This window comes from Gracilinanus agilis, chromosome 2 (genome assembly GCF_016433145.1).
Source record: "Gracilinanus agilis isolate LMUSP501 chromosome 2, AgileGrace, whole genome shotgun sequence".
Taxonomy (NCBI): Eukaryota; Metazoa; Chordata; class Mammalia; order Didelphimorphia; family Didelphidae; genus Gracilinanus; species Gracilinanus agilis.
The window spans coordinates 615,578,986-615,591,392 of record NC_058131.1 but is presented as its reverse complement, the minus strand read 5'-3'; the positions used below and the strand labels follow the sequence as shown (position 1 = coordinate 615,591,392).

The following is a 12,407-nucleotide window of genomic DNA, read 5'->3' as shown; positions in this document are numbered from 1 at the left end:
AGTATTATTTCTACCATAAAATGGTTCTCTTTTTTTGCACTAACTTTTCTAAAATGCTGTAGCACTATTTTTCCGTAGGTATTTTTTAAAGATCACATCATTTCCTAGAGAATGTTCTAAGCTTTTATAAATTATTAATATTGAAGAATTCTTTAAGGAAATGATTAGAATAATAAAGAAGAAGATGGGGATAGACACACTTTGGATACGATCCTGACACTTAGAAAACCTTTTGTGTCTGAGGTTTATGGCCATGGAAACTGTAGTATAAAATAAAAGCAATGGAAATAGACATTTGGGTTTCTGCTTAAGATGGCAAAATGATAGATCCTAAAGATGCCCAGCTCCCTCACAGATACCACAGCAAAAACCAAAAAGATCACCAGATGGAATAAAGGTCAAGAAAACCAGAAAGACACCAGCAAACTCTTCCATCTAGGGCCACCAGAAGACTATCGGTTTTCAGAGGTGATTTTTTTTCTTTTTTCTTTTTCTTTTTCTTTTCTTTTCTTTCTTTCTTTTTTTTTTTTTTGCAATGGGGAAAAGAGGGAGCAGAAATTTAGCAAGTGCTAGTAAACTCAGTGTAGCCACTCTGAGTGCAGAGGCTCCAAGGAGTCCTGATGCTAGCCCCAAATAGAAGGAATCTGAGGCAGCCAGGTAGCAGAATGGATAGAGCACCAGGCTTGAAATCCAAAGGACCTGGGTTCAAATCTAACCTCAGATACTTCTGAACTGTGTGACCCTGAGCAAGTTGCTTAACCTAAATTGCCAAGTCCTTGCCTTTCTTCTGACTTAGAATTACTACTAAGTAAGTAATAAATAAGAATTACTATTAATTAATACTAAGCCAGAAGGTAGAATTAAAAATAAATGAGTAAATGAAAAGGGGCCTGAAGGCTATGGGCTCTCTGAAAAAAAATCTGGCCAGAGACAATATTGGAAGTTAGACCAGACTGATATCTGCAGAAGGAGTGGGGTTTCTTTGATCTGTCAGAGTAGTAGCAAGGAACAGAATCAGCACACAATAAGTTACTAAGCAGAGAGACAGGGCAGGACAGTGCATGCCCAAGTATAGTCAGAGCCAGAGCAAGACAGAATCATCTCAATGACTGGGTTGGTCAAATGTCAGGAAAACTATAAACACAATAGACGAAAAATTAGAAACAAGAGAAATGATGATATCAATAGGTAGAGAAAAACGTTTGACCTAATACCCATTTATATTAAAATTATTTTTAAAAGCATGAGACTAAATGAAACTTTCCTTAATATGGTAACAGTATTTAAAAGAAACCCAGAACCAGCATTATCTATAGGAGAAACACTAGAGATAATTCCAGTAAGAGCATCGGAAAAGCAAGGATGTCAATGTCACAACTATTACTTAATATCATTTTAGAAATGCTGCTGTAGGAACAAAACAAATAAAACTGATGGACTAAGTATGGGCAAAGAAAAAACAAAATTATTGCTTTTTAAGATGACATGATAGTTTATAAAATGCTATATATTCACCTAAAATTAATTAAAGCAATTAATAACTCCAGTAAGGTAGCATGGTATAAAACAGATGCACAAAAATCATTAGCTTTTCAGTATAATGCCAACAAAATTCAGTGGAAAAGAACTGTTAAAAAATTATATTCAAAGCAACTACCAAATGTATAAAATATCTAGAAGTCAACTTACCAAGACAAACACAGGAATTATATTATTACAATTATAAAATATATGGAAATAAAGACAAATATTTTATGGAAATAAAGACTTAAATAACTGGAAAGATATTAACACATGTTCATTCCATGTTAATATAATAAAAATGACGGTACTACCTAAATTAATATAATTCAGTGCCATATGAAACAACCAAAGGATTCTGTTATATGACTAGACAGAATAATAATAAAATTCATGTAGGTCGAGAACAAAAGTCCAAAATCTCAAGGGAGCTCATGAAAAAATTGGGAAGGAAGAGGGTCTACTAGTACCAAATCTGAGTGCTGGACTTGGAATCAAGAAAACCTGAGTGCAAATCTGGTCTTGGACAGTTACTAGCTATGTGATCCTTAACTTCTGTCTGCCTCAGTTTCCTAATCTATAAAATGAGGATAATAATAACACCTATTTGCCAAATTTCTTTTGAGAATATAAAATGAGATGATATTTGTAAAGTGCTTTGCAAACCTTTAAGCACCATGTATGATGATGTTTTGATCAATACTACAAAGAAGTAATCACTAAAAATATACCACTTTAAAAATAGAAAATTAATCAGTGGAACAAATTAGATATACAAGATCCAAAAGCAACTAAGCATAGCAGCAAATTATCCTCTACACCTAATATCAGCTACTAACATAAAGACTAATTATATATATTTTTTAATCTAGGGAAATGGAAAGTAGTTTGGGAGAATTAAGACTTACTTAGATCAATATCTCACACTACACCTCACATGAGCTCCAAACAAATTAAAAGAAAGGGGGAAAAGATGCCTTTCAATATTATGGATTGTGTTATTTAAATAAGTTCTGGGGTTCCATTTAGAGGTATTTTGGGGCTCATTTGAGCTTTTAAATGACAAACTTCCTGTGGACACTTTGAAACTATATTTTCCATGATTCAATGGGTTTCCAGTTTCTGATGTGATGACATCAACCAATGTGAACCAATGTAGAGTGTGACTTAAATGGGGAGATCAGGCTTGACTCACTCTCTTTTGTAGGAAGCAGCCAAAGATGGGAGAAGGTATGGACTGGTGGGCAGTTTGAATAGGTTTTAGCCAGGTATGTGGTCAATTATATTTTACCAACATGGCCATGATAATTAAAATATTACTTTTCCTCTTAATATCAGCCTTTATTGTTTTTAAAAATAACAGGATGTAATGCAAGGATGCTACAGAAGCTTTTGCTTTTGCAAAGTTCAACTGTAAGCAGCCCTGGCAGTTAGGGTTTTAGAATTTTCTGAAAGTCAGTTGGAGCCTGAGGCTATATATGGTGCTGAAGTTCCAACTGACAGGCTTTTGCCTTCTGGCTTTGGCTTTGCCTATTGGCTTTGCTTTTGGCTCTGACTTAGCTTGTGTTTCTGTCTTTTGGGACATTTGGACCTATCTGATTTCCCTGGTCCTCTCCCTGATCTCTCCATATTACATCCTTACTATTTTCCCTGAATTTCCCTTTGGGCCCTGGAAGGAAGGGTGGGCTTGGTGGTTGGACATTGTGGGTTTAGTTTCTGTAGGCAAGTAGGGCATCCTAAAACAAGCCACCCCTAATTTAGTGATAAATTTAGTGATAAATACTTTATTTCAAAAGACAGTCAAAACTTCTTGACTGGGAGAGCCAGCCTCTCTCAGTCTAACCCCCTCCTGTGATGCTTCCCCCACCATCAGCTTTTTTCCCTAGTGGCTGTTGCAAAACCCTAAAACCCTCTCTCCTTCTGATTATCCCTGACATTAATAAATCCCCTTTGTTACCTACTCAAAGCCTCTGGTGAATCACTGTATCAAAGATTAAGGCAAGGGCTGAAGAGGGAAGGAATTATTTTCTTTTATTTCTTGAGGGAACTGCAGGCATTCATCTTGGCAGGAAGTACCTACCCTAGACTTCTTGTAGCCATCAGTTTCACTGGCAGGGAGGAGCCCTTTGACTCCTCCCTCAAGGGATTTTAGGAATTAACAAGAGAAGCCCTCCAGCCAGATTTAAAATATTTCTGACTGGCCCAACTCCTTTTGTATCTCAGAGATATCTTCCCTGCCTGAAGAACACAGCCTATTTCCTCAGTATCCTCTGTCTCCAGCCTTCAGTGAATAAGCCTGTCCTCTTCTCTGCCACTGCTAAAGACTATGTGTTGCTTTAGGTATACCTATAAAACTCAGGGTTATGGTCAAGATCATATTCCATTGCACTTAGAGAAAACAGCATAAGTTTAGCCACAAGGCATAACTTATTTGAGACTACCAAAAGCCCAGGCCAGGGATCACTGATAACTCTTGGGTTATATGTCACACTTCTAAAATAGATTCCTTCTGGCATTTCTGGACAATAAATTAACACACATGGCTCTGGATGGTTATATCAATGCTTTGATATATCTCTTTTTTCCTGATTTCTACCAGTAGCTATATAGTTTATTCCCTACTCTTATTGTTCCACAAAGACCAACACCAGACAGGAGAAAAATGGCCTCACAGAACATGTAGAACAACCTAAAACTGCTTACATCATTCTGGCCTAGTTTCTGGGGAGGATTTTTTTTATTAACTATTTAAAACAAAAATGTCCATTCTTTCCTGATATGCAGACAACCTGCTGACAGAGTCCTCAGTAATGCCATGATTTCCAAAAGGGAAGCCCATTCTCCAAGCCAAAGACCTAGAGATATTGCCTCCACCCTACCCCAATAATTTTTCATTTGTTCTATTTTCACTTGGCAGGTTCAGAGATTTAAGGCCAAATCACTTAAGTTCAATGATAGTTTATTACCCGAATTAAAACTGGTGAGGAAGAGAGCCCGGATACTCCTCGGCGATGGAGCCCCTGAAGGTGGGAGCAAACCGATTCACAGGAGCCTACCAAAGAAAGCTACATAGACCTGGGAAAACATCTCAATCAAATAAGTGTGCCCTTTCATTTTGTTTTCCAGAATTCTCTAGGTATCAATGAGCCGAGTATAAAAGAGCAATTAATCAGCCAGGGCTTGTTCTACATCCACGAGTCTCTGCTGCCATCTGCTGCTCGCTAGCCGACGTGCCACAATCAATACCACCGAAGAACCCAACAGATGCCAGAATCATCAGGCGTCGCCCAGAGACTGGCAAGGACAGGAACGTGCCGGAGCTGAGAAGATCCGCAGATTTAAAAGGCAGGGAAGAAGAATCCTACCTGAAGCAGTAATTCCTTTTCCACTACTTCTTCTGTCTTGCTGATGAGACGTTTCTGCAAAGTGTGGATCTTCTGTATCAGTTCAAAAGTGCTGGGGTCGCTGGCCTGTCGGAGAGAAATGACAAAAGAGCAGTCAGTATTCCCAGTGTGGTAGCTTAGCATCAGTCACTATCAAAGAGGTGCTGTCCCCTTTCCTCAGATACCTGCAGGGAGAGTCCCCTGATTCTGTCTGGAACATTTTGTAAAAGCGGCAGCGTTGGGGAGGGGGTGTTATGTCTGCTTTCATTGTATTCACATCAAAGCACACATGATACAGTCATGAACCTTTATTTGGCTGGGTTTTCAGCTGTCAGGTTGTGAGCCGAAATTCCTTTACAGTCAGATCCTATATTCAGAGCTGGAAGGGATCATAGAGACCTCCGAGTCCAGCCCTCTGTTTTATGGAGGAGATGGGACTCAGATGTCAAATGACTTACTTGCCCGGGGTCATAAAGCCAGTCTGTGTCAGAGGCAGAAGCTGAACCCAAATCTTCCTGATGCTAAGGTCAGATCTCTATACATGATGCCATACCCTCAAATGTCTAGGGCAATGTCTATAACATGAACAACTCGGGCAATAATAATAATAATCGCCTCAATGAGAGCTCTCAGCACCCTCTCTGCCTTCCTACAACTCCACACCAGGTGCCTTTCCCAATCCTCCCTTTTCCAGTTACATACCACTGGCTAAAGACTTTGAATGACTCCATTGAGTGGCAGAAGTAATTGATATTCATAAACTACCTGAACTAATTCCTGGGTAATTAAGGTACTTAGACCTCGTGGTACTTCCCCATTCTGGTTATCCTTTACCCACAGCCGTCTTTCTTCAAATCCCATTTTCCAGGGATGACTAACCATTCTCTTATTCCCATCCCTTGATCCCAATTCTCCTGACTAACCTCTACCCTCCTTCCACTGTGCTCTCTGGATGTGCCTGCTCCTTAGATAGAAAACTTGCTTTTATCTCAAATCCTTTCCTTTCTTACACTTCCAGTCTCCTTTCATTCACTGAGACCTGCCTCCTTCCCGGATGACACAAGCCAGCTGCCCTGGCCACCATTTCCACACTTTTATTCGTACCACCACTACCACCACCACCATTCACTGGCTGTGGCAGAAGAAACAGAATACTCCCTGCTTCCCATTGCCATTTTCAGACTCTTCAACCATCTTTACAGAGAACCTCTCTTTCTTAGAGATTCATTCAATCCATATTTATTACTCAATCAAGATTCTGATAGTTGTTATCTATGGACTATCAGGACACTCAACTTCCTTTTTTATTGAGCTCAGTACCAGATTCATAGTCTCCTCCCAACCAGTCCTTATACTAGGAAACTTCAACATATAGATCCATACTCACTCAAAACACTTACCCTCACAGTTCCTTAATTTATTCATTTTATATGACCTCCATTCAATCTCAGGTATATACAAAGATGGTCATACTCTTGATCTTGCTATCACCCACAAATGCTCTACTTCAATATTCAAAAACTCTGAAATTCCTTCATCTGATTATAATATGTTGTCATTCCACTTCTCTGTTTGCCTTAAAATACCAAACCATTCTTTTTCTTCATCATGCCCTCCAATCCACTCCCCTCCCTTCCCATCTTGATCCTTTGGTGAACCAATTCAACTCTACACTCTCCCTTTCTCATGAGTCCCTTGTCCTTTTATTCTATTGGTGATTTTACTCTACTAATCTTCAGTGTTATATTTCTACAAGCTATTGCCTTCACTGATATTTGTATGTTGCTTAATAAGGCCAGAAAATAATCATAAAACATGGTGACTGGGATCCCCAAAAATTAAGTTGCATAATTTCAACTAGACCCTCACCACGGCAAGACAGTTTTTTATACTGCCCTAATCAATTCAATATCCCATTTACCACAGCAGTTTCAAATATTTTTAAACTTTCCATAACTCCCTTTCCCCCAACACTCTTATTTGAGTTCCTTACCTCATATTTCACTAAACAAAATGAGGCCATTCACCAAGAGCTCCTTCTCATCTTATCCCTTCCTCCTTAATTGCCATCATTCAATGACCTTCTGCCACTATCTCCTCTTTTACCTATCTCAAGAAAGAAGTAGCCTTTTTTGCCAAGGCAGCCTCCTCTATGTACAAATAATCTCATTGCATCCATTCTTCTATAGCTGATTGGCCCTTGTATCATCTCTACTTTCCCACTTATCTTCAATTTCTCACTATTGATTGTTTTTCTACTTGTGTATCAACATATCCATGTCTTCCCATCTCCTCAAAACCCTCTGTTGATCCATCTATTCATATTAACTATCATCCAATATTTCTCTTCCCTTTTGTGCCTAAATTCCCTGAGAAAGCTGTCTATAATTAAAGCCTCCACTTCCTCTCCTCTCTTCTTAACTATCTGTGTCCAGTTTCATGAATTTGTTAGTCAGCTGAGGACACTTTCTACAAATTTACCAATGATCTCTTAATTGCGTAATCAAATGACTTTTTCTCATTGATACTTTCAATTGGTTTCTTCTCCTCGATACTCTCCTCCCTCTAGTTTTCATGACATTGTTGTCCCTTGGTTCTTTTCCTGTCTAAACATTCCTTCCCAGTTTCATTTGCTGTATCTTCATTCAGAATGAGCCACTCACCATAAGTGAACTTCAAGGTTCTGTCCTGTGCTCTTTTCTCCTTTCACTCTATACTCTTTCTTTCAGTGATCCCATCAGGTCCCTTAGATTCAGTTATCATCTCTATGCTGATGAACCTCTTAACCTCCAGTTTCACAAATACAGCTACTTATTGGACATCTCAAACTGGATATTCCATAAACATCTTATACTCAATATATCCCAAACTGAATTCATTATCTTCTCTCCATCCTTCAGCTTCTCCTCTTCCTAATTTTTTTTCTTTTTCTTTTTCTTTTAAACCCTTATACTTCAGTGTATTGTCTCATAGGTGGAAGATTGGTAAGGGTGGGCAATGGGGGTCAAGTGACTTGCCCAGGGTCACACAGCTGGGAAGTGGCTGAGGCCGGGTTTGAACCTAGGACCTCCCGTCTCTAGGCCTGACTCTCACTCCACTGAGCTACCCAGCTGCCCCCTCTTCCTAATTTTTATATTACTTTTGAGGGCACCATCATCCTCCCAGTCACCCAGTCTCAAAACCTAGGTGTCATCCCTAACTCCTTATTCTCCCTCTCTCCTCCCTTCATATCAAGACAATATGTCCTGTTGATTCCCCCTTTGTAACATCTCTGACACCCACACTTCTCCTGTCTGATACTATAATATAGGCTCTTATTACCTCACACCTAGATTACTGCAGGAGCCTGCTGGTTTATCTCTCCCCATTTCAATGCATCCTCCATTCAGCTGTCAACCTGATCTTCCTAAAAGACAGGTCTGGCCATGTTACCTCTTACTTAGTAAAGTTTCATCTCCTGGATGAAATATAAAATACTCTCTTAGGATAGGGGAAAAGGACCTACTTGCACAAAAATATTTTAGCAACTTTCTATGTCTCTTTAAACCTTACTTCACTCCATATAATCTGCAGATGAGTGACACTGCACTTTTCTGTTCATCAAACACAATACTCCATCTCCAAACTTAGTGCACTGTCACTAGCTGTCCCCTATGCCTGGAATATGCTTCCCCACCTCATCTTCACCTCATAGCTCCTCTAGTTTCATTTAAATATCAGATAAAATCCCCCCTTTTGTAAGAAACCTTTCCTAATCCTCCTTAATCTTAGTGCCTTCCCTCTGAGAATATCACTAGTATATCTTCTCTACACCTTGTTTATACCTAGTTGTTTGCCTGTTGTCTTCTCTATTCTCTATTATAAACTCCTTGAGAACAGGGACTGTTTTTTGCCTTTTTTCGTATCTTCAATACTTATCATTGCACTTGGCACATAGTGGGTGCTTAATAAGTATCTGTCAACTTCACTAACAATTTATATGACACTAAGGTTTCCAAATACTTTGTGCATATTATCTCATTTTATCTCCATAATAATCCTGTGAAGTAAATGTGATCTTAATCCTCATTTTGTAATCATGGAAACTGAATTAGAGAGAAGTTGAATGATTTGCTAATGGTCAGAGAGTCAGTAATTATCTGGGGCAGGACCCTAACTCCTATCTCCCTGACCTATATACCAAAATGCCTCTTTCCTAGGGATGCTAATTTGTATCTTCCTGACCTCAAGTCCTAGGTGCCTCTTTCCCAAGGAAGGTATAAATGCATTTTATATCCACCACCATCATACTGTACTTTCCAAAAACATTTAAGAAGCTTTAAATGGCTTTTCAATGGGAAAAAAACTAGGTGAGTCATCCCACATTTCTATCAATCAGCAAGTATTTATTAAGGATTTCTTTTGTGAAGGTCAATGGGGATACTGAAGCTATCTCTACTCTTGAAGAGTCAGATATGCCAGAAGTCATATTGCTTATGGTATAATTACAATAAATACTTATCATAAGAAAAGAACCCATCAAGATAATTGCAAGTTGCCTAGGGAATAATTAAGAAAACTTCCTGATCTGTAAAAATTAGGGGCTTGAACTAGTAGATAGGCTGGGAGGTCACTTCTAGTCCTACATCTGTGATCCTATGTCTCCCTTTGGATCTTAGTTTGTCTAAGTATATGAGATCTCCATCACCTTAATACCGATTTTTCAGAAGAGGATTAGAAAGGCATGGGGTGACAGGATCATGGAGAGCTACCCTAGAAGAAGGAGCTAACAACTTTGCAAATGGCTTATCTAAAGCACTATTTAGTCACTAAAAGGAAATTATATACTAATTTGACTCATCCCTTCAATGGATATGTCATGTTTTTCAAGAAAAGAATTCTACCCTTCTCTAATAAAGTCCTCCACCTTCAAAGAATACCAACAAGGAGGGTCATTCACACAAAAAGTGGGATGGATTTCTGCTAACTGTTTCTAGAAATTAGTAGCAGCCTGTGATCACAAAGTTTAGTTCTAATGTAGGATCATGTTATAGAAAGATTGCCTTCCAATAACTACCCATTTCCAATCTAAAATCATGGCACAGAAATAAAAATCAATAATTATCCTCTGGACTTTCTGAGTCCACTTTCAACTGACCTGACATGAGAATTTGCCTTTTTAAAAAAGCATCTAAATAGTTTCAAATTATTTTCAGGGTTCCTTTTTTTCTCTTTTTTTGAGCAACCCTTACATGGAAGTATGCTTTGTAGAGATGTGCACAGAAACATAAGAAATGAACAATCTTGTCAGTAAATGAATTCACAGTCTTCAACTAGAAATCTTTGGGAGCATCCATATTCTCACTCACTTAGCAAGACAACTAAGTCACTTTGGGAATTTGACTAGGGATGAATGAGTTTGGAAAAAAAATCAGTTGGCTCTGACTTTCTTAAAAGACATCCAACAGAGCCAACTGATATTCATATATTTGGATTATATTTGGCATAGTATCTCTTGGCAGACCTGAATGTTGTTAAAATTCAGTCCTCCTATTTACATAACAATTTATTAAGCATTACCCTTAATACCTTCATTAATTTTTTAAGAAAACAAATTACTTCCTGAAATCTATTTGGCTAATTTCCCCTTTCCCTTCAATTTTCCTTACATCAAAATATTCATATTCTCTTAACACTTGAGTTGTTCAATTAATCTCAGGCCCCTTTCTTACAAGCACTTTGTAAGAACAACTAAAGGAGGTACCCACCATCTTCTTGAACATCCCTAGCCTGCCTTTCTCTTTCATTTGTCTGTTTGTCCTGATTTAATATAGCACCTGTGGTGATGCTATGGTAGCAACGATTGCTAAAAAGACATAAAATTAAAGTAAAATTGTTCACGTGCTATTCATTAATGATACTTTTGAAAATTCCCAAAGAGAAGGATCTTAGTTAATCAAATATTGGTCTTTGTATTTTCACTAATGCCTGGCACCAAATAAGCCCTTAACAAATGCTTCACCTATCTACTAGTCCTTTAAAAAGGGTTTAATTCAAGAGATGCCTGCTTCTTGTGAGAAAGAAAAAGATGCAAAGCCTAGATGGAAATTAGTGAAGATGCCACTGGCTAGGGCAAATCAAAGATAGGTGGTAGCCAGAAGCAAAAACTAACTGGAAGGAAACAACCTAAACAATGGCCATAGACTGAAACTAGTCTACAGTCTTGAGTTTGAATATCTTTTTTTTAAGTCTCCATATAGGTTTATTTTGCCAGAGCCTTCTTAAACAAAACCCAATTGAACCATCTGGCTCTGGAACAGCACAATTTACATTTCACCCAGCCTTCTTCTATAAGTGACAATTTGCATAGCATTAAACAAAGCCATGTTTCATGTTGTGCTCTAGGTTAGGAAATGTGTTTGGGGTAGAAGAACGGAGTTGGAAATAGAATCATGTTTTGCCAGATGTTACCTCCAATCTTCTCCATCTGTGTATATTCATGGGGTTCTCCAGTTCTTCCTCCAGGGCTCTGCAGCGGGTCCTTTCCTTTAAGAATTCTCTTTGCATGTGAAAAAGCTCCTGCCTGAATAAGACAAAGTCTCTTCAGTAAAGAAATTTGGTGCTAATCTGAGTATTACATCACTGTAATATTCAACACAGAAGAAATCTCAGAAGAAAACTTGGATTTAGAAAGGCCTTTTAAGGTACAAATCCACACATTAGGCATCAGAATAACCCAGTTTCATCATTTAGTTTAACAATTTTGTGATTTATGGAAAAAACTGGAAGGCAAATGATCTGTAAGAGCTATTACTCAGGAATTCATGACAACACCAGAACCCAGTGGGATAAATCTGCATTCTCAATTCATAGCATCTGGCTTCCCAGTGTTAAGCTCCAACTATGAGGAATCAAAAGATCAGAAATCTAGAGCTGAAAAGAACCTCAGAGGCCATCTAGTCTAAACCTCTTATTTCACAGATGAGGAAACTGAAGCCTTAGGAGATTAACTGACTTGCCCAAGGTCACATGGGTAGCATCAGATGTGGATTTTGAGTCTCGGTCCTCTGACTCCAGAGCCAATGTTCTTTGTACTATATCCACAAAAACCATACCCAATGGGAAGTAAGTTTCTTCTAGGGTTCTGCCACCTTCTTCAACATCTTTTTACAAGAAGCAATGTACTTTGGTTTTTTTGTTGTTGTTGTTGTTGCTTTTTTCAAAACAAAATTCCAAGCAACCCAAACAGATGATTAGAAAATACAAGAATAATTCCTAGACTACTTCAAAGAACTGATATTTTGGGTCTGACTCTAACATTCACCCAAAAAAAATATGGAATTTGTTCATTAATGGGTGCTATTACTAACATTTGGATAATGGGATTTTAAAGTTAAAAGAAGCCTTATAAGTCATTTTATTGAACCTCCTCATTTTATAGATGGGAAAAGAGTCTCAAAAAGAGATTATGACAACTAAAACTAGTTAATGGCAGTCAACGCTAGGACTAGAACTCAGGAGTCC

At 38.3% G+C, this 12,407-nt stretch overlaps 1 protein-coding gene across 1 annotated transcript in view; it reads right to left on the bottom strand.

Annotated features, from left to right (window-relative positions):
* CFAP58 (cilia and flagella associated protein 58) overlaps positions 1 to 12,407 on the bottom strand; it is a 124,964-nt gene that overhangs the window by 64,124 nt on the left and 48,433 nt on the right. Inside the window, exons 14-15 of the mRNA XM_044660175.1 lie at positions 11,355 to 11,466; positions 4,887 to 4,991 (exon numbers count right to left, since the gene is read on the bottom strand). Coding sequence (XP_044516110.1) covers positions 4,887 to 4,991; positions 11,355 to 11,466 — 217 coding nt within the window. The remainder of the gene's footprint in view (positions 1 to 4,886; positions 4,992 to 11,354; positions 11,467 to 12,407) is intronic.